This window comes from Anolis sagrei, chromosome 3, assembly GCF_037176765.1.
Source record: "Anolis sagrei isolate rAnoSag1 chromosome 3, rAnoSag1.mat, whole genome shotgun sequence".
Taxonomy (NCBI): domain Eukaryota; kingdom Metazoa; phylum Chordata; class Lepidosauria; order Squamata; family Dactyloidae; genus Anolis; species Anolis sagrei.
The window spans coordinates 27,237,222-27,257,224 of NC_090023.1; the positions used below are offsets into that span (position 1 = coordinate 27,237,222).

General features: G+C 37.3%; 1 protein-coding gene across 2 annotated transcripts in view; it reads right to left on the reverse strand.

Annotated features, from left to right (window-relative positions):
* Nucleotides 1–20,003, reverse strand: part of RDX (radixin) — a 44,577-nt gene that overhangs the window by 3,698 nt on the left and 20,876 nt on the right. For both annotated transcript variants that reach the window (XM_060770985.2, XM_060770986.2), the window contains exons 5-14: nt 17,809–18,083; nt 16,349–16,432; nt 15,285–15,431; nt 14,880–14,976; nt 12,504–12,667; nt 11,624–11,754; nt 8,663–8,823; nt 7,804–7,896; nt 6,915–7,181; nt 4,520–4,680 (exon numbers count right to left, since the gene is read on the reverse strand). In XM_060770985.2, the coding sequence (XP_060626968.2) occupies nt 4,520–4,680; nt 6,915–7,181; nt 7,804–7,896; nt 8,663–8,823; nt 11,624–11,754; nt 12,504–12,667; nt 14,880–14,976; nt 15,285–15,431; nt 16,349–16,432; nt 17,809–18,083 (1,580 nt within the window). The remainder of the gene's footprint in view (nt 1–4,519; nt 4,681–6,914; nt 7,182–7,803; nt 7,897–8,662; nt 8,824–11,623; nt 11,755–12,503; nt 12,668–14,879; nt 14,977–15,284; nt 15,432–16,348; nt 16,433–17,808; nt 18,084–20,003) is intronic.

Below are 20,003 nucleotides of genomic sequence, written 5' to 3' on the forward strand. Positions count from 1 at the left end.
AAGCCCATCAGCAGAGGCAGGCCTCTCCTCCTTTGTGAAGGTAAAAAACTTGCATAACCCTGTTCAGTACAACACGTGTGTTTCTGTCCACCACAGGATCTTACATGATGGCAAGGTGGCCAAAAAGGCTTACAATTCAAGGTGAAAAAGTGACGAATGTCTTTCTGGCACAATTCTATTTGAAACACACTAGGAGAAACAAAAAATCTGAGCATCTTTGTAAATAAATTGTAATATTTGCAGTTTATATGGTTTTCCGATTATCTTTTTCTCTGGTTTCAAACTAGTGTTGCCTTTCTTTTTTCACCCTAATTGCATTACATATTAGAAGAGAAAAGGTAATCCCATGCGATCTTTTTACATAAAAAAATAACTATCAGAAAGACCTAGTGCGTTAAAAATACTTGTTCAACCCCAATACATCTCTGTGGAAAGAAAACTTCTATTTTACTTTTTCAAGAAAGATTTTTATATGCTGTGGGATAAGGAATAACATGCACCCTAAAGCAACCTTTTGGCAGAAAAAATGCTGGAAAACACATTTTATTTTTGAGAAGTCGGGTTCTGGACAACAGTGATCTAAAACAGCAGATGACATTTTCCACAAATATATGTTAATGTACATAAATGTTCTGCAAATCATTTGTGGTAGGAGTGGGGGTCAAATGAATATCTCTGTGTTACAACCAGCAACTTCCATTCGCACTATGATAAACAGTTTCCATTAAGTACTGCACTCTTGCAGGTGCACCTTAAATTAGCACCAGTGGTGTATGGGAATGGTGAGCATTGCAACCTTTTCTGAATCATTCTTCAATAAAAGCTTGAAATGCTTTTCCTGGATACATGCTTAATTGACCATTGAAATGGGGATAGTGGCATGCTACTGGAATCACAGGCTGGACTCTTTGTGGTTACAAAGACTAAGCATATGTATGGATAAATTCCTACTTAGTTCCATATATCCCGCAAAGAGCTCAGAGTTAATTAAATTGAATTTATCCATTTTACATAAGCAAGGTGATCTCAAATCCAAGTTCATGCAAAGATCTTCATGCTGATCAAGATTTTCCCAAAGTCCAATCCAGTCAACACATTCTTCCACTTAATTTAATGGAATACTAGTACCAAACCAGCCGACAAGGCAGAAAATAAAAGAGTGACGAGAAAAGCTGAGGAGAAAACTGTTGTAACTGAATCCAATTCCTGTCTAGTCAGCTGGCGCTTAGGGAAAACCCAGTAGTAAGTGGACTACACCACTTGACTATCCAGAGAATTATTAATTACAACATCTAAAATGGGCAGATAAAGGAGTATAGTATTAAAGTAGGGGCTTAACTGAACAGCTTTCATTTGCATGAACTGTCATAAATTTATTTGAGTGCAGGACATTGTGCATAACCTATGCCACAAACCATGATTAACAGTTGAATATAAACTGATGTGCACATGAAATGTGTTTTAGATAATTTGGATTTCACAAACCAGGCAGCGCACCACTTTGATACTTAAAAGCTAAGTTGCTTCATGTGCAACCTTAAGTCAATGATATTCAAATGTGCTTCCTCCAAAGTCTATGTATGGTAAAAGGTAAAGGTAAAGGTAGTCCCCTGACATTAAGTCCAGTCATGTCTGACTCTGGGGTGTGGTGCTCATCTCCATTTCTAAGCCGAAGAGCCAGCATTGTCCGTAGACACCTCCAAGGTCATGTGGCCGGCATGACTGCGTGGAACGCCGGTACCTTCCCGCCAGAGCGGTACCTATTGATCTACTCACATTTCCATGTTTTCGAACTGCTAGGTTGGCAGAAGCTAGGGCTGACAGCGGAAGCTCACGCCGCTCCCCGGAATCGAACCTGCGACCTTTCGATCAACAAGCTCAGCAGCTCAGTGCTTTAACTCACTGCGCCACCGGGGGCTCCATCTATGTATGGTACTAGCAGTGAATGTTTTACTCCTCATGTACCTCAACAAAGTAGATTCAAGCATACAGGCACATATCTTTGCATTTGGGTCACCTCACAAGAGGCATCAATGAAAGAATATCTAAACTCTGCCACATGAAAATTGTAGCTTCATCCAGCTCTTTATCTGTGAGACCAATTTTGTGCCCATGTTTGTATTGTTCACTCCACAATTGCCCTCCCTGACATGCTACTGCCCATCTCCCTCCCAGGTTTCTGCTTACACTTCAATTCCACTTCTGTCCCAACATAATGTTATGCATTGTTCAGATATTTATTTACTGGTTCTAGGAAAGTTATGCTTACAGGAAAGAACCAGGTAAAACTAATTGGGATCAAATAACAACAGCGGACCTCAGAAAAATGACTGTATTCTCTTTATTGTTAGCCAATGAATGTTATCCAAAATAATAGGTGTTATTTACTGTAGCTTAATTTTACAACACAAAACATGATGCTAAGGAGGGGAGGGGGAAGAAGAGGGGAAGCATGTGGGGGTATTTCCCCAGAAGCTGGTGACCAGTATCATCAGCATCATTTTGTTCATAGTGAAAAACCTTGCAATATAGGTTAATTCCTGATTGCTTAGAAAAATTCACACAGTTTTTATAAATGAATTAGATCCATTTAAGTACTAAGCTATACATCATAGATAATGAACAGCAAACCTGACTGGTATTCCCCTACTCCTCACACTCGCAGGCTAGCATGTCAATGCCCATGCATACATTTCAGGGGAAACCCATGCACTGCATTCCACCTGCTATGGCAAAGGTTTTGAACACTTCAGATATACAGGTTTTGTAATTCACTGCATGAAAAAAATGCAAGATGCTTGCCCCATTTTCTGCAACAGGAAGCAGAAATGCCCAGGGCAATCAAACAGTGTTTTGGGCACGTGCACACCATTTGCACGCAAGTCTATACAAGGCTAGCCAGCTACCCTTATCCAAAAATAATATACCGGTGTATGTGTTTCTTTCATAATGTGCCCCCTTGAAGGATCTCTCTTAAACACAAAGGTTCATAGGGAACTTGTGCATGGAAATTTTATAAAAATGGCAATTGTTACAGGTAAGTGTGAATTTTGAGTGCATAATACCTAACAAAAGATAGCTGAACCATCCTCAGAGAAAGCAGAGCTTCCTTCTTCCAACTTTTAATTAAATACCTAGAAACACTGCACACATTTCAGTTTCACTTCTATCAACAACATGATCCTCATGGTGCTAGATTCTAATTAGTCATTCCAGGTAAGAGCGATTCAACATGAATTCTAGACACACATTCAATATTCACTGGATGCATGTTTGCTTCCACCTAATGGTTGTTCATGTAACTCATCTGTTCCTTGTTCTGCCACAATTCCCCTTGTTATATTCCCTGGAAATGCAGAGCACATTGACATTGTGTCCTCCCTTACTGCTTCAATTTTCAGGAAAGAACAAGAAGAGCATGTTGAACGGGGCTTAGAGTGCGTTGTCAGATGCTGTTTTATGCACAGCCTTCATCAAAAAATGAGCCTCACAGTGATATCGTACAGAGGAATTCAGGAAACGTGCCCATACAGGTCATATCCTCTCATTGGACAGGATATAGTGACAGGTTACATCAAGATGCAGAATTTCACTTGACAAAAAGGCAGCTGTATATTCTTTGAATGCTATAAATCTATCTGTAATAGAACAAAATATTAAAAAGTAAAGGCTCCTAGATGCATGTGGCTTTTAGCTATGGAGAACCCAGCTTAACACAGTTAGCATCTTAACATGGTGTTTGAAGGACCAGTCATCATGTAAATAGTGAGGTAGGATACTGTCCCCTCTTCGGGACTGATGTTTTCATATGCTCCCTTGCCAGAAAGGTCCAGGTTTCCCACACTGCAATTCATACTAAACGAATGCAAGGGGAGGAGAACTGAAAGAACTTCACTTCTTTTCCTATTCCTACTTGAAATATGAAAGACTTTGGTAAAAGAGAACTATACATAAGCGCTTACAGGTGATGTTCCACTATTTTTTACAGGAACAGCTACCTGCCATCTAGACCTTTGTGAACAGGTAGGCAAAGAAAACCATCAATGATGACAGGACATGAAACACCAGATAATTCCACCCTTCTGGGGGAGGGGGGAAGGACCATCATATCTATGATAAATCAGCATTACCAAAATCCTTGCAAATTCACTAAGCTGAAAAGAACGTTACAAAGTGCACCCATGCCAAAACTATGGCCAGTTTTATAAAGTAAAAGCTAGTGTTCTTTCAAATGGTCAAGGCTTAGGTTAACAGCTTTGACCATATTAAACTTTTAGAGGACAAACAATAAGAATATGTGAAATGAGATTACAGAAACTACCCCCCCCCCCCCAAAGAGTCATAGCGGACAGACTGCCTTATTGTTGATCGACTGCCATGAAATGTGTTTTAAACCACAAATGGGTCTAAGTGCTTTGGCAAGGTGGGGTGTGTTTCTTTCACATGTGGAAAGGCCTGTGTTTCTCTGCTGGTGGTTCAAACTTAATGAAGAACATATATGCAAAGGAACAGCTCTCACATTGCTTCAAATTCATCAATGCGTTGCTTTGTATTTCCTTGTCGGATCTGTCGAAGAGTCTTGTATTTATCACGGCCTGCTTTGACATTCTCCGCATGAAGGACATCATTCTGGGTTTTCTTGGTTTCATCTCTGGCTTGGGCCAACTCAGAACTCAAGGCCTATTGAACAAGATCAGTAAGAATTTAGATCCTGTCACTCCTAGATATAGCATTCAACATTTCATTTGCTAAACAAAATTAACGTGGTCTATACTGTTAAGCAGGAGCCCCTGGTGGCACAGTGGGTTAAACTGCTCAGCTACTGAACTTGCTGACCGAAAGATCAGCAGTTCAAATCCAGAGAGCAGGGTGAGCTCCTGCTGTTAGTCCCAAGTTCTGACAACCTAGCAGTTCGAAAACATGAAAATGTGAGTAGATCAATAGGTACTGCCTCGGTGGGAAGGTAACAGCGCTCCATGCAGTCATGACAGCCACATGACCTAGGAGGCATCTACTGACAATGCTGGCTCTTCGGCTTAGAAATGGAGATGATCACCACCCCCCAGAGTGGGAAACGACTAGACTTAATGTCAAGGGGAAACCTTTACCTTTACCTTATACTCTTAAGCAGGGTGAGAACTGCACAGCCCTACACATGCTGCTGTACAGATAGTCAAAGCATCCCCTGTCATTTTAGTCAATAGAAAGGAACACTGGGAGCTGAGGTCCCACACGCAGAGTGCCAAATGATGCCAAGCCATGCCCTAATGTCTTCCAACCATAGAGCTTAATTTTATACATGAAACAAGGGAGTACATGTGTACTCTCTTTAAGTAAAGCAAGTTACACATTTTTCTATGACATTTTTTTAACTATCAGCATCTCAGATCCAAAAACCTTACTCAAAATATTCAAATTTTAACTGTGTAATAACTGTTTTAACCTTATGCTGTTTTTTAAAAATCACTTATGATTAACAGATACACAACTAATCATTTACATGTTCTTTGGAGGCATTACTAGTAAAGGGGAACCGACAGTGTAAAAAGAAGCATTGGAGTTGCATTAATTCTTTGTACGCTGGCAGTTTTCCAAATCCATGGCTCAAGTAATCCTTCCTTACAAGCAAGTGGGAGGGCTAAGTTATTTTGGTTTCTTTGCCTTTTGAGAAAGGAGGGGGAGAGAGAACACACAAGGTAGTAATTATCCTGTTGGGTGGATCAATTAATTTCTATATCCTTCTGAAATAATCATCAATTTTTCATGTCAGACTGAAACTTGGAAAGAAAATGCTCACTCCAAAAAAAAAACAACATTTATTGATGTTGATGACCTTCCAAAATAAACAGTGCTTTGATATGCATCACTGAAATGGCCTAGAGACTTTTAAAAAATAATGTCATCAAAAAGTCTGCTCTAAATGAGTCAATAAAAATATAATCTGATCTTTGGTTTAAAGGTTTCAACTAGATGCTCACTATTTAGACCAGCGTTTCTCAACCTGGGGGTCAGGACCCATGGGGGGGGGGGTCACAAGGGGGTGTCAGAGGGGTTGCCAAAGACCATCAGAAAACACAGTATTTTCTGTTGATCATGGGGGTTCTGTGTAAAAGGTCTGGCCTATTTCTATCGTTGGTGGGATTCAGAATGCTGTTTGATTGCAGGTGAACTATCCCAGCAACTACAACTCCCAAATGTCAAGGTCTATTTTCCCCAAACTCCAGCAGTGCTCACATTTGGGCGTATTGAGTATTTGTGCCAAATTTGGTTCAGTGAATGAAAATATATCGTGCATATCACCTATTTAAAATACGATTCATAAGAGTAGCAAGGTTACAGTTATGAAGTAGCAACGAAAATAATTTTATGGTTGGGGGTCGCCACAATATGAACTGTATTAAGGGGTTGTGGCATTAGGAAGGTTGAGAACCACTGGTTTAGACAGAACAAGTACATCTGTATTATGAATGTTCATGAAAAATTTAAAAACCTTTTGCTTTACTGAGCCTTTCACCATAAAAACTCAATGCTGTATATTACATAAAGTGCTATACTCCAAACCTATGCAGTCCTCAAATATTTCCATTTCATAAGTCAGCATTAGTGGTAAACTATATTCAGATCTCCTTTACATATCACATGAGGGATTATCACACGAAACACAATTTCTCAATTATGTGTGAATATATATATTATTATTATTGTTTGCATTTCTTATAGTCCTCAACCAATGAACTGAATGTGTTCTCCATACCTGCCCCTGCCCCCTACACCCTGCCTATAGATGATAATCCTGGGAAATATATATAAACCTATCTAGGATATTATAAGAAGGAATTGCAAAGAAGAGACACTCTTGAGAAGAATATACCACCCTCCAGCTGCACAGTTAGTTTAGTGTAAGCTTTCAATACCTGGAGCTGTTTCTTAACACGTTCATTCTTCTGTGTTTCCGTTACACGCTCTTCCTCATTTCTATGATTCACAGCTTCATCAGATGCTAATTCAGCGCTAGCCTCAGCATGGTTCTCATCCTGTTCATCATGTTCATTCTCTGTTTGAGGAACAACTGGTGGAGGAGGAGGGGGAGGAGGAGGAGGGGGCAGTGGAGGGGGAGGAGCTGACATCACAGTCTTCAGTTCTTCTTTGGTCTTTTCTAGATCTTCTTGGGCTGCAAAAGCCTACGGGTAACAAAAAAGTTCATTTAATATTCACAAACTACAAACAACTAAAAGCTGCCACAGAAGTTATTTATTAGGAATGCAGTGAGCAGACGTAAGCTTCTTTGTGGAGAGAAAAAACAAGGTATAAATAATAATGATGATGATGATGATGATGATGATGATGTTACAATCCCAGGCGACAGCAGAATTAATGAGAAGCAACTGGAAAAGTTAACACAATACGAGGATTTAAAGACCAAACTGCAAAGACTTTGGTACAAGTCCAGGGAGGGCCTCTGTAGTCTGTATAGCGTAACAGGGTGATTTTAGAAATTTATTCCCTCACGAAAAGAGTGAAGAAAAAACTGAGGAACTGCATACCTCAACCCCAGCAGTTGACCACCTCTAGTTTAATGTTATCCCCCCCCCCCACACACACACACACAGTATACCAAAAGTTCAACTCATCTTCAATGATATCTATTGAAATCATTTGACAACTTAAGTCCCATTGATTTGAATAGACCAACCATTATGTATAGCTAAATCTGGATTTAAGACAGCACTGCTAGAAAATGCCTTGATTAAAAACTCAGGTATACAGTTCACAACTCCCATTTTTCATGCACAAAGGGATTACTTTGTGTTGCCATTCTGAGGCTTCTTCTTCCTTCTTTTTCTTGGCCTCCTCCAAAAGTGCAATCTTAGCAGTGAATTCAGCAAGTTCTGCTGCCTAATAAACCAGAAAAAAACTATTTTAGATCAAACATACATCTCCATAAATGGAAAGATTCATACTTTTGCTGAGTGATTCCAGATATTATACACAGCTTTGTAAAAAAAATAGTAATTTCACATTCTGTTTTTTTAATTTATCATGTCAGAAGCGAATTGAGGCTACTGTTATAATGTATTTAAGAACATAAAGTTAAAAACTTCTGTTAATAATAGATAAATTAAACCACTAATTATAATCTCACATCTAATAAAAACATTTAGAAACCAGCCAAAACACCTGACAAAATAAACTCTTCTATTGAGGGTACTTTATTTTGAAATAAAACAAAATAAAATACCACAAAATTCAGTTTTATATTATAAACAGAATTTATAATATAGTGTAAATTTTAAGATGCTTTAATATGGTAGGTTTTTCTTTACTTTTGAAGCTAAGAAGAATAGGAGTTAGGAATGTTTCACTGTGAAGAGCTTCCCAATGGAACAAGGAAAGTTTCACCACCACAAACTAAGGACAACACCATGGCATATCACTGAGACAGTGATGTAACATTATTTCAGGAGTTTAAAATTTCATTCTTTCTCTTTCCTTACTGCCCATTGTACATCTCAATATGAGAATCAGTAATAACACTGAATTTTCATGCTCAGGGGACACCATGGGGTAATATACTTGAACCAGCTAATCACCATTGGACATATCAGTTCTAATCAAGTCTCCTAGAAAACTAAATATTCAAAGTTTGCATAAAACATCTTACTAGCTGCTCCTGATTTTTCATCTGATCAGCAGCCTGTTTTGCCAGAGCAGCTTTTGCTTCTTCTGCAGCTCTCCGATCTTTCTCCAGGCGCTCTGCTTCCTCTTTTGCTTTCTTTCGTTCTTGGTCCAGCTCAAGAGCCCTTCTAGTCTGTTCTTCTAGTTCTGTACAAATATTTATAAATAATGACTCAAAAATCTCACAAACAAAACCATATTTCAATGTAGATATGTAGATTAATCTGAAATATTGCAGGATACAATGATAAAGAACTGCAAATCCAAGAGATGGCCTGTTTTTTAAATAAAGTAGATTGAAAATTTCCAAGAAGGCACAGATTAAGACTCTCACATTGCTTACTAAGATCAGAAGCAAATGGAGACTGAATGGGATTAGCCAAGGCCTGCTTGTACAGCAGGTCAAATACACAGGATTATAACTGAATGCCATTTTGCACTGCAGTCAGTGTTTTGTCTTCCTTACTCTTTTGGTGGTGATCTTGATACCACAAAAATATCTTTAAAACAACTTCGTGCCTAGATTACTATGAGATTTTGTAAAGTAGATCTGATAAAAATAAGCACTATCAAAAATTAGGCTGAAAGAGAGGCAAAAAAGCAAAAGAGAGCTCAGAAGCTAGCCAATTCACCAAATATATTATACCCAAGGTGGTTGAATAGGAGTAGCTACACCATACACAGCAAGAATAACACACAGCAGTACACCTTACACCTTCCAGACATGAAGTCTCAAGTTCAATCCCTGGCCTGCCCAGTTAAAAGGATTAGTGGGCCATGGATGGGACAGTTAGCTTCATGAGAGCAAGAAAAGCCACTGCCTCTCAGTAGACACCAGTGAGCTAAGTGGATATGCAGTGATCAAGTAAAAGCAGCTTCTCCTGTTCCTTGCAGTTTCTTTGAGTGCAGCTTAGTACCACACCGCTCTTTCCGTGTAACAATAGCGAATTTGGGATAATTCCTGACAGTGTGGGAATACCCTTTTCAAACCCTGGTTCCTTTTAAGGCTTGTAAAAGTGCTTCTTGTTCTCAGACAACTACATCTAATTTTAAAGGTATCAACCACACATTTACTTTGGGGGGGGGGGGGAGTGAGTGAGAATTCCTAACACCTAGGATTTTTCATCCCTGTATATTTTGGTTCTTTATTAGCTGTTACTGGTTGTTCCAGTTGTCTCACTTCAGGAAATCCAATTCCCACAAGGACTTCCTGATTTGGGAAAAGCCACAAGTAGCTAGTGTGATTTGCTTTTGCTTTTTATTTGTGTTTGACTTCTGTGGGCAGATACTCTGGGTCTGCAAGTATTAGATTGTTCATTTTTTTGCCGAAATGTGCCACATCACAAATCAATGCAGACTTTGGAGAATTACTGATTACTGAACTTTAATGCAAGTTGTTAAGGAGATCTTTAAATCCTGAAAACAGATGTTTAAATGCTGAAAAATCCAAGGAATCATCCATTTTCTTTTTTTAAAAAGGATCAACACATCTTTGTCCAATTATGTTCTAAATGTTTTTAAAATGACACTTTGACTTCAAGTTGTATCATAGGCCAATTGAGCTACAATTCAAAAACTTTTAAAAAAAATAAACAGACGTAGCATTAAAAGCAATATACGAAACCCTACAAAACAGTCAGAAGGTATTCTATTTACCAAAATAAAGACTTTGTTTTAAAAATTAGAAATGCTCCTTGAGTAAATAGATTCTAACTGAACTTTTCCCTGAGAACTGGAATATGGAACACCTGGTTGATTTCTTCTTTGTCATTTCCCTCAGCTGTGAGTTTCTCCACATAGATTTCTATTCTTAATTTACATATCTGACCTATACAAACAAGATTAAAAGAGTTTCAGTATTGTGAAAATAAAAATATCACATAATTTTGTTCACTTATACTACGATGGTAGTTTATAGATAAAATCTAATTTTCTCTCATGCCTAAGTAGTAGCTACTTCAAAAATTAAAATTTAGAGAAGAACATCATATGCCATACTGTATTGTCAAAAGCTTTCATGGCCAGAATCACTGGGTTGTTCTAAGTTTTCGGGCTGTATGCTCATGTCCCAGAAGCATTCTCTCCTGACATTTCACCTGCATCTATAGCAGGCATCCTCAGAAGTTGTGAGGTCACAAGCTCATAACCTCTGAGGATGCCTGCCATAGATCCAGGTGAAATGTCAGGAGAGAATGCTTCTGGAACATGGCCATACAGCCCGAAAAACTTAAAACAACCCATATGTCATATTTACTGCCCTACAGCAGAATTTGATTTTGATCTAGGCTTATACTTTTGTTATAAGCATACATCCAAAAATCACAAGTAAATACTGAAAATCCACATTCTTCCCAACATATGAAACCTTTAGACCAGGGGTTCTTAACCAAGGGTCCCTTGGTGGTCCATGGAAAGATTTCTGAGGGTCTGTGAGTCTGAATTGGAAAAAAATCTCTGGCCTCTAATTGAAATATAGGGGCACCTATCTGCTACTATGTTCTGAGACAAGGTCCTTGAATTTCACCTGACTGGCACAGAGGTCCGTGGAACAAAATAGGTTAAGAAATCCTGGTTTAGAACATTATGTATGAACTGCACTCAAACATAAGTGTAAACGGTTGCAATTAAAAAGCTGTGTGCACTTCAAATTCATATTAAAGTAGCAGTAAAAATATTAAAACCTAAATTCAACTCTGATCCCAACTACAGTAGATCCACCAAAGCAACAATTAACAATTCATTAAAAAAATTAACCTAAATCCAACTCTGGTCCCAACTTGAATAGATCCACCAAAGCGATATTCAACAGCCTATTCTAGTTGTAAGTAACAATTCAATTTAGGACTAAATTTATTAACCACTTTACCCCTCTGCCTTCTTCTTTCCTATTCTGTCACACACATTCCACGGATAACTAAAACAAATTAATGTGAAGCAAAAGACTCACCTTTTTGTGCCTTCATTGTCTGTTCTTCAATTTGTCTTAGTCGTTCCAACAACTCGTCCTTTTCACGTTCTATTCTTTCCTTTTCTTTCTCTGCTATTTCTCTTTTCTTTTTCTCATTTTCTAATTGTGCTCTAAATTGAAGAGAAACAAGTATATATCTAGTGAAGAGCAAGTGATGTTCATTTTATAGTTGAAGAATAAATATACTTTATCTAAATATGCTAAACTAAAAAAAAAAAAAACTACTATAGATATAGATATACCAGAGTAGAAAATTAAAGAGAGTAATAAACTTCAAATGGTTTGCTTCAGTTATGAAGCTGTATACCACTGGATGTCTGCATCACCTTCTCCTCTTCATTAAGAATGAACATAGACAATCCAATGTGGCTCATATATCGTAATATCTTAGCAGCACTTATAGGCCTGCCACAAGAGGTAATTTCAGTATCAATATTCAACTTAACTAGTACAGGTTCATTTGAAATCACAGTGGGGATATGGGGCAAGCATGTCAGTGTAAGTATTTTATTTCACCCCAAAGCATTAAAAGTCCAGTTGAAGCAGACTGTTCTCACTGATCTTTACAGAAAGACACATTTTGTAGTACAAGCTGGAAAAACATGGGCCAAAGAAAAACCAGGAACTTTACAGAACATTGCCTCCCTCTCTTGATACAACACAACAATAGTTTCCACTAAGGCCACCATTTTCAGAAAATTGACTCCACAGAGTCTACTGTGGTCATATTTTTCCTCATTAAGTCCATCTCAAATTCCTACTTTGTAACAGACTATTTTGGAAAAACTGGACTATGAAATTAGTTCTTAAAACAAATACATTTTCACTCTTTGTTCCTAGGTACTAGTCCATATTATACCTTTCCAACTGTTTTTGGTGTTTTTCTTCTCTGGCTTGGGCCTTCATCTGTTGAACTTCAATTGTATCTGGCTTTCTCCTTCTCATGTATAGCTCATGGTTTCCCATACACAATGCCAATATCCTCTTATTAATTCTCAGCCGTGGTGCATAAAAGACAAAATCCTAATGAAAAATGTTTTAAGTTACTGACATCTTATTCATGTCCTAAAAATAAACAGATTTACAAATAACATTCTAGCTAAACACTCTTGCAAATGAGATTCCAGCATCTCAATATCAACACACTTTCACTTTCCAATGAAACCAACTGAAATTATCAATGATGCAGCCATGTTTAGGAAGGACATCAATTATGCCTGATTAAATCCCACACAAAGCTTCATCATATGCACTGCAGAGCTAGAAGGTGAACACGCACTTCAAAAATTGAGGTAAATTATTAAGATACTGGAAAAATCATTCTTCAGCACCAGAAAGTGGCAAATCTGCCCATATTGTATTTTCCTCTTGCAACTCAATTCCATCGAGTATCTTTTGTTTTCTCTTTGTCTCCCATATACATAACTTTCTGACTTTAGAGATTCTTTCAGACCTCTTTACAGTCTGGTTGGGATTTCATCATCAGAACTTGATGAACAGCATTCCCAAAACTGAACTCAATTGCTAAGATCTTGGAAGTTCCACCTGTCAACACCAGGGGTGGCTAAATCTGCCCACACTGCACTTGCCCCTTGCTCCATCAAACATTATGCAATGTTCTGCCTCAAATTCTGTCCCGCTCCTGAGCAGAAAAGTAAAGAGTCAAAAAATGTTTTTTCATCATCATCCTGCTGGACAGCTAAACCAGGAAATCCCAATTGGATGGCCCCCCACAAGGGTCTTCCTCCAAAGATAAATCAAGAATGAAAAACGTGAAAGTCCCTGAACAGACTAAGAAGTGGAGTGGGCAGATCAAAAGACAACCTGCAAAATGGCACTACCTAGAAGAATCCCCCACTTTGTGCGACTGTGGAGCAGAACAAACAACTCAGCACTTATAGGCTTGCCCGCAATGCATCTGTCTCATACACAGAGGAAGAACTCTTGAAAGCTACAGAAAATGCGGTCACTGTTGCCCGTTTTTGGTCAAAAATTATTTAGCCACTCTATTTTATCAGTTTTATATGTATTTATGCAATACTTTTGACACAAAATAAATAAAATCAGAACAAGAGAAACATCATGTGTTCCAACAGAACTGGGGCTAAGGTAAATATGAATTATTTAGCCCATAGATTGACAAGACAGAAGTGATAAAATGCTATTTGATCTACCTTATATACTCATGTAGAAGTCAAGATTTTTTTAAAAAAAATCAACCCCCAAAATGGATTTACTTGGATCCACAAATCAGTAAGAAAATGGATTTACTTGGATCCACAAATCAGTAAGAAAACTGTACCTTAATTCTGATAGAAAAAGAACCACCCCCTTCTCTGCGCAGAGCAGCAAAAGGCAAGAGCTTATTCCATCCCAAAAAAACCCCCAAAGAAGGGTCATCCCCTCTATCTAAAAACTACGGTACCACTTCTAGCCCTTTCAAATGCCTGGGCAGCAAAATAGTGGCAGCAACCAGGGGCTGGCACAAGATGGAATGACCAACTTAATTGATAGGTCAGAGCAAAAATTATAATTTGGGCTTCAAAATCTGTCAACACCTTATAGAAGGACATATTCAGTAGTCTCCATCGATCTATGTAATTGTTTTCTTGAAACAAATATTAATAGCAAGACTATGCATCACTCTGTAGAGATAACATGAGGATACAGTTTTATTGGTAATTAAGGTTTTATACTGTTTAATTAATGGCTTATGTATTTTATGTATTTTAATGGTTTGATGGTTATGTTTAATGGTTATTGTCTTAACTGTTCATGTAAAGGCATCGAATTGCTGCCTATGTAAGCTGTCCTGAGTCCCCCTTTCGGGGTAGAGAAGAGATGGGATATAAATAAAGAAATAAATAAATAAGTATTTGATACTTTGAAACTGACGCAGAACATTCCTTATTTGTGCATTCCCAGAGGTGTTTTGCAAGCCACTTTGAAAAGAGAATGCTGGACTACAACTTAGTCTAGATCGTTCTGAAATGCTTCCTTTATTTTCAAAATCAAATGAAGTTCAAGTTGGGCTTTGCATCAATCTATATATTTTAATTAAAAAAGTTAAAAATCTAATTCAAAACAGACTAGCAATCAACAGGTGGAAAGGGGTCATGGAATTATTTCCAAAACTATTAGAAAATACAGGCACAAAATACTAGAGAATAGTAAGAATCAGAGAGGAATGGAACAGGTGTGCACATGCCACTTTCTTAAAACTATTTTTACTTACAGGGGCCTTTTTGTCAATAGGCTTTATCACAAATTTTTTGTCATTAAATGAAATATTTCTGATTTCACTCCAAGGAAAGCCGATCTTGGGAGTCAACCTTTAGTGAAGACAGAAGAATCCTTAATAAAAGATCACACATACTTTATCCCCCCCCCCCCAAAAAAAGACACTTTTAATATAGTATATTAAAGACAAGAATACTTGGTTATCCACTTATTTTGTAATAAGAACAAGAACAGAGAGAAAAAAACAAGTTCTTCACCATTAATTAACTTTTGCATCTCAAATTCTCTTCCTAGGATCATATGTTAAAAATAACTTGCAGGTTTTACTGGTAAGAAGACTATTATTAAGATTTCTGAACAGTATTTTGGACGTAGTGAAATATATCCTGTTTTTACTTACTTGTCCCCATGTTCATAAATATTTAAACCCAACGCATCAACACCAAGCCATAACTCAGTTCCCTTTTTGTTCTTAATTTCAAAATAGTTGACGCCATACATTTCCAAATCTTGGGCAATTTTCAGATACTCCATCATAGAATCTTCCCTGATAAGGAAGAAAAAATAATTTAAAACCAAATAACATGCAACTCTACCTTTATTGTAATAACAAAAGTGGCCATGAACCCAACCTTGCATCCACTAAACACAACTGAAAACTAATGGATGCAAAATGGCCAACTAGGTACAAACATTCATCCATTTTAAAGGGATCTTCCATGATCATTTCATGCATGTTCATTTGGAAAAAACTCCGACTTTATTTAATGTTGCTCACTTCCCTAGTAAATTAACAAAACGTCTTATTTTTATTACAGGTTTATTTATTTATTTATTTATTTATTTACAGTTCTTATATTCCGCCCTTCTCACCCCGCAGGGGACTCAGGGCGGATTACAGTAAACACATATATGGCAAACATTCAATGCCAGTTTGACAGACAACAAATACAGACAAATACACCAAGGCTATTTAACTTTTTTCTGGCCGCCAGGGGAGCTGCTGCTTTTCATCGTCCATCAACGACACCGATGAAGTTCTTCCGCATTCCACATTCCCCGGAGTCTTCTTTCTTTATGGCCTCATAAATTAGTTAAATTCAGCCTCCCACACTTTAAGGTGGTACCTTATTTTCCTACTTGACAGATGCAACTGTCTTTCGGGTTGCAAAGGTCGACAATGGGCTACACAATGGCTGGACACCCACTCCAGCCCGGGCTGGCCTCGAACTCATGACCTTTTGGTCAGAGTGATCTTAATACAGCTGACACTCAGCCAGCTGAGCCACAATCCCGGTGCTTTTAAAGGTTTAAAGGAGAACTAGAGAAAAGCGACCCAAAAACAAAGCCAGTTATGTACAGAATGGAACTAAAGATAACATGTTTCTGTTATAAACATAAATCAATAAGCAAAAACAAACTAATCTCAAGCTTGGAGGACTATACAACTATTACAAAAATTACCTCAACATTCCCCTGTGTTCTTCATGCCAATTCTGTATCCTCTCTTCCCATTGTTCCTTTGTCAATTTATGTTGTTCCAATACACTGTGAAAATAAAGATAGCCATGTAATGTATACCCTGGGTTTTATGCAAAATCTAGTTTACAGCAACATAAATGAGAGGGCACTAAGAGTTCTCAGAGTATATGCAACTTAATAGTAATCAGAAATCGTAGTATTTGAAAATAAAAAAGGAAGATTGCAAATTAAGTTGATACAGTTTTCTTTTTATCAGTATTCCAAAAAGCAGCTGTAAGTCTAAAAGGACACTACTTGATTTTTAAAACTTGGAGAAAGGTAGTGAATAACTAAACGTATGCCTAGTCTACCTTACCATTTCAACTACAGTGACTACTTCGGGCAAACCTATCTTATCTTATCTTAGAAAGTTTTGCATTTTACAATTCACAATATATGGGTACTTACAACTATTTAAACAAAAAAAAAACCTCAACAATTAATATAAAAATAATATAATAGGAAAATAAAACTAAATTCTGCTGATTTAGATGATTGATTGTCTAACTGTCCCTCAGATATTCAAAGGAATTTAATGGCATGGGAATAGTAAAAACAATATTACCAGTGGTTTATCCACCATCAGTTGTTCTTTGCTTAAAGTGACAACACTGAAATGGGACTTGGATCTTTACAATTGAATTGATGTTCCTTTTGCCTTCCATTAAGGTTTTTAGTCAAACTAGCTAAGTTTAGTCTCATTACTAAAGAAAATAGCTCCTTGTTAAAAAGGGGCCAAAAACAATGGCTTATATTTGTGGTCTACAGTGCTTATATCCTCTGTAAGCACAACTGTTAGGAGTTATTAAGGCACATCAGCTATGAAGACATAACAAGTTAACATGACAGTATGTAGTCATGTTAACACGATGCAGCAAAAACCTCAAAATCCCTTGCAACACTAAGGAATAATGCATTTTATATGGCACAGGCTTCCTTGATTCAGTGTGCTTCAACTGGAATGTGCCAGTCTTAACAGCTCATTTGTAATGTTTGTGTTAACCATTGTTTGTTGCTTAAGTCTACAGGGTAAACAGCCAGTGGTTTATCTTCTTCATTTCTCTCCTGGTCTTCTTGTTTCCAGATGGGTAGATAGAGAAACAGAACATGGATTAAACAGTTGCAAGTCTGGAAGTCTAACAAGCCAGATTTTATAAAGTAAGATTTTATAAAGTTTGGAAGGTGGAAGCAGCTTCACAAGTCATGAAATGCTGAAATGTGATTTGTAGTGATGTGTGAAGCTGCTTCAGTTAACAAGGTGTATTACTGGAGATGCAGCATTTGTGTACTGAAACCTGTCTTGTGACATGTGGTGGTAAATCTTGTTTTACTTAAGCCATTAAGCATGCTTAGCATTCAACTGATATGCTATACCCCATAGTGTTTCATAATCTTTTGCTTACCGTTGGGGAAGCAGTCTGTCATTTGCCAAATATCCTAGCTTATGTATTTCCTTATTGTAATCGCCATACTTGGCTTGAACAGCATAAGAAGCTAGAAGAACAGCAGTTTCAGGCGGACAATAAATTTCATCATTTAAAATGGCCTCTTTGACTTGCAGGAAAAAAAGTCTCTGGGTTATTTCTTGTATTAATTCTTCAGATACATCCTCGGGGAAAAACTTGGCCCTGAATTTGAACTGAAGTGGATTTTCTTTCCTTACATCTTGCTGTGTTACCTGAAATAGGAATTTTAGAAAGATAAAGAAGATATAAGAGTTATCAGAAAAAGCAATCTAGTTACTGGTTATTACATACTGTAATTCAAACTCTAGAAAGCACAACACTGAAAGACTTGTGATTCACACAGACATCTAAATAATTAATTATGAATTAGGAAAACACGACAGCTTTCAGAGGCTACATAAAACCATTTAAAGTCTTTATTGTATTCTTGTGTCACTCCAATTTTTCATTATATAAATGCAGCTCTGCAGACTTATCTCTACATAAAAGATGGGATACATGTTTGATTTCCATGAAGTCAATTTTTAATTTATAAAAATGTAGCAGAAACACTTTCAACAGTTACAATTTTTATTATTTTGGCATGGAGTTGACAACACTGCTGAGCTAATGAGCATTACAAATCCCAAGCTTTTCAAGTACATCAACATATATCTGGCCAGCTCCCATTTAAATAGAATTTTCATTTTAAATCTTCATAAAAATTTCAAATTATATTGAAATGGGAGTTTGAAAAGTCTGGAACATGTAATGCTCATTAGTTCAGCAATGTTGGCAAGTCCACGCAAAAACATTTCTTGTAACATTACTTCTGTACCAAAATGCTGACTATCAATACAAAATAAAGAAATGGTAGCATATTTTCTTGTAATACTACGTTAACAAAACAAAAAAAAAAGGAAATTACAACAAATGTTTGAAATGTGGAGGGATCCTGTTTATGGTCCCAGACAGTCAAGCACGCTAAATAAGAAAATATCTGAAAAGATATTTCATTTCCACTGCCTTCGTGTTCCTTTTGTTTCCCTCAGACCAAAGCACTAGGGTTACTAAGTACAGTATGACCCCCATATCCAAAGTAGATGCGTTCTTGTATTTTGTTTGGATAAGTGAAGCCACGGATAATAGCAAGCCCTATTATTTTCAATGGCATAAACAGCAAAGGTGCTGAGAAGACCGTGTAACATGTACAGGAGACCTGAAGTGAATAAGTGAAACTGTGGATAACTGAAACCCTGTATATCAGTTCTGCAGATATGGGAGTCATACTGTATGCTCAGTTAACTGATTTGGTTTTTAATAGAGGGGTATAATTTACACTTCCTTGTATTCTTATACTTTCCCAAAGCATGGCGGCCATATGAGTATGTGGTAGCCCAATTTTGCTTATACCTGCCCGATAACATTATTATTACAGAGAAGAATGTATGAAATACAAGGAAGGGTATTTACTCATACCATTCTTTGCACACCTCAGCCCTTCACAGGTTAAGACAGTGACAAAGATGCTTCCACCCAGGGCACCTATTCATTTGTTGCTTCTTCCCGCTCCAATATACACATGAGCTCTTCAGCAAGCCTAGATTTGCCTTCTGCAGAGCTCATCTCTTTGGACAATAAGAATTTGGGACATTATCACAGTAACAAATTTTACTGAGCTTTTCAAAGGAAACAAATACAGAAGGCTCCAATAATGCCAAATATCAGTTGAGTTTATTTCCATAACAATAAGACTGTCACCTGGGTAAGGCAACATTGTAATGACATCAGCTACTCTAAAAATACATTTTAACTATACAGATTTTTTAAAAAGCAATTTGAGATACAAAATGGATGTATGTTCATATCTAAATTAGTTTGACTTGTGGCAAGACAATCCTGGAACAGTATCTTTCTAGGCTTGAAAATATATGGGTGAGATTCCAACTGGAGGATATATCAAACTGACTAACAGCACAACATCTAAAGCTTCACCATTATCCTGAGTCAAACAATTGTTCCACCCAGTCTAATTTTGTACATGCAGACTCTGTTTCTAAGTAAAAATAAAATCTAAACTTCATCATAACTTTTTCACAAAAGAAATAAAAACTACAAATGATATCACCACATACAATTGAATCTTTACAGCA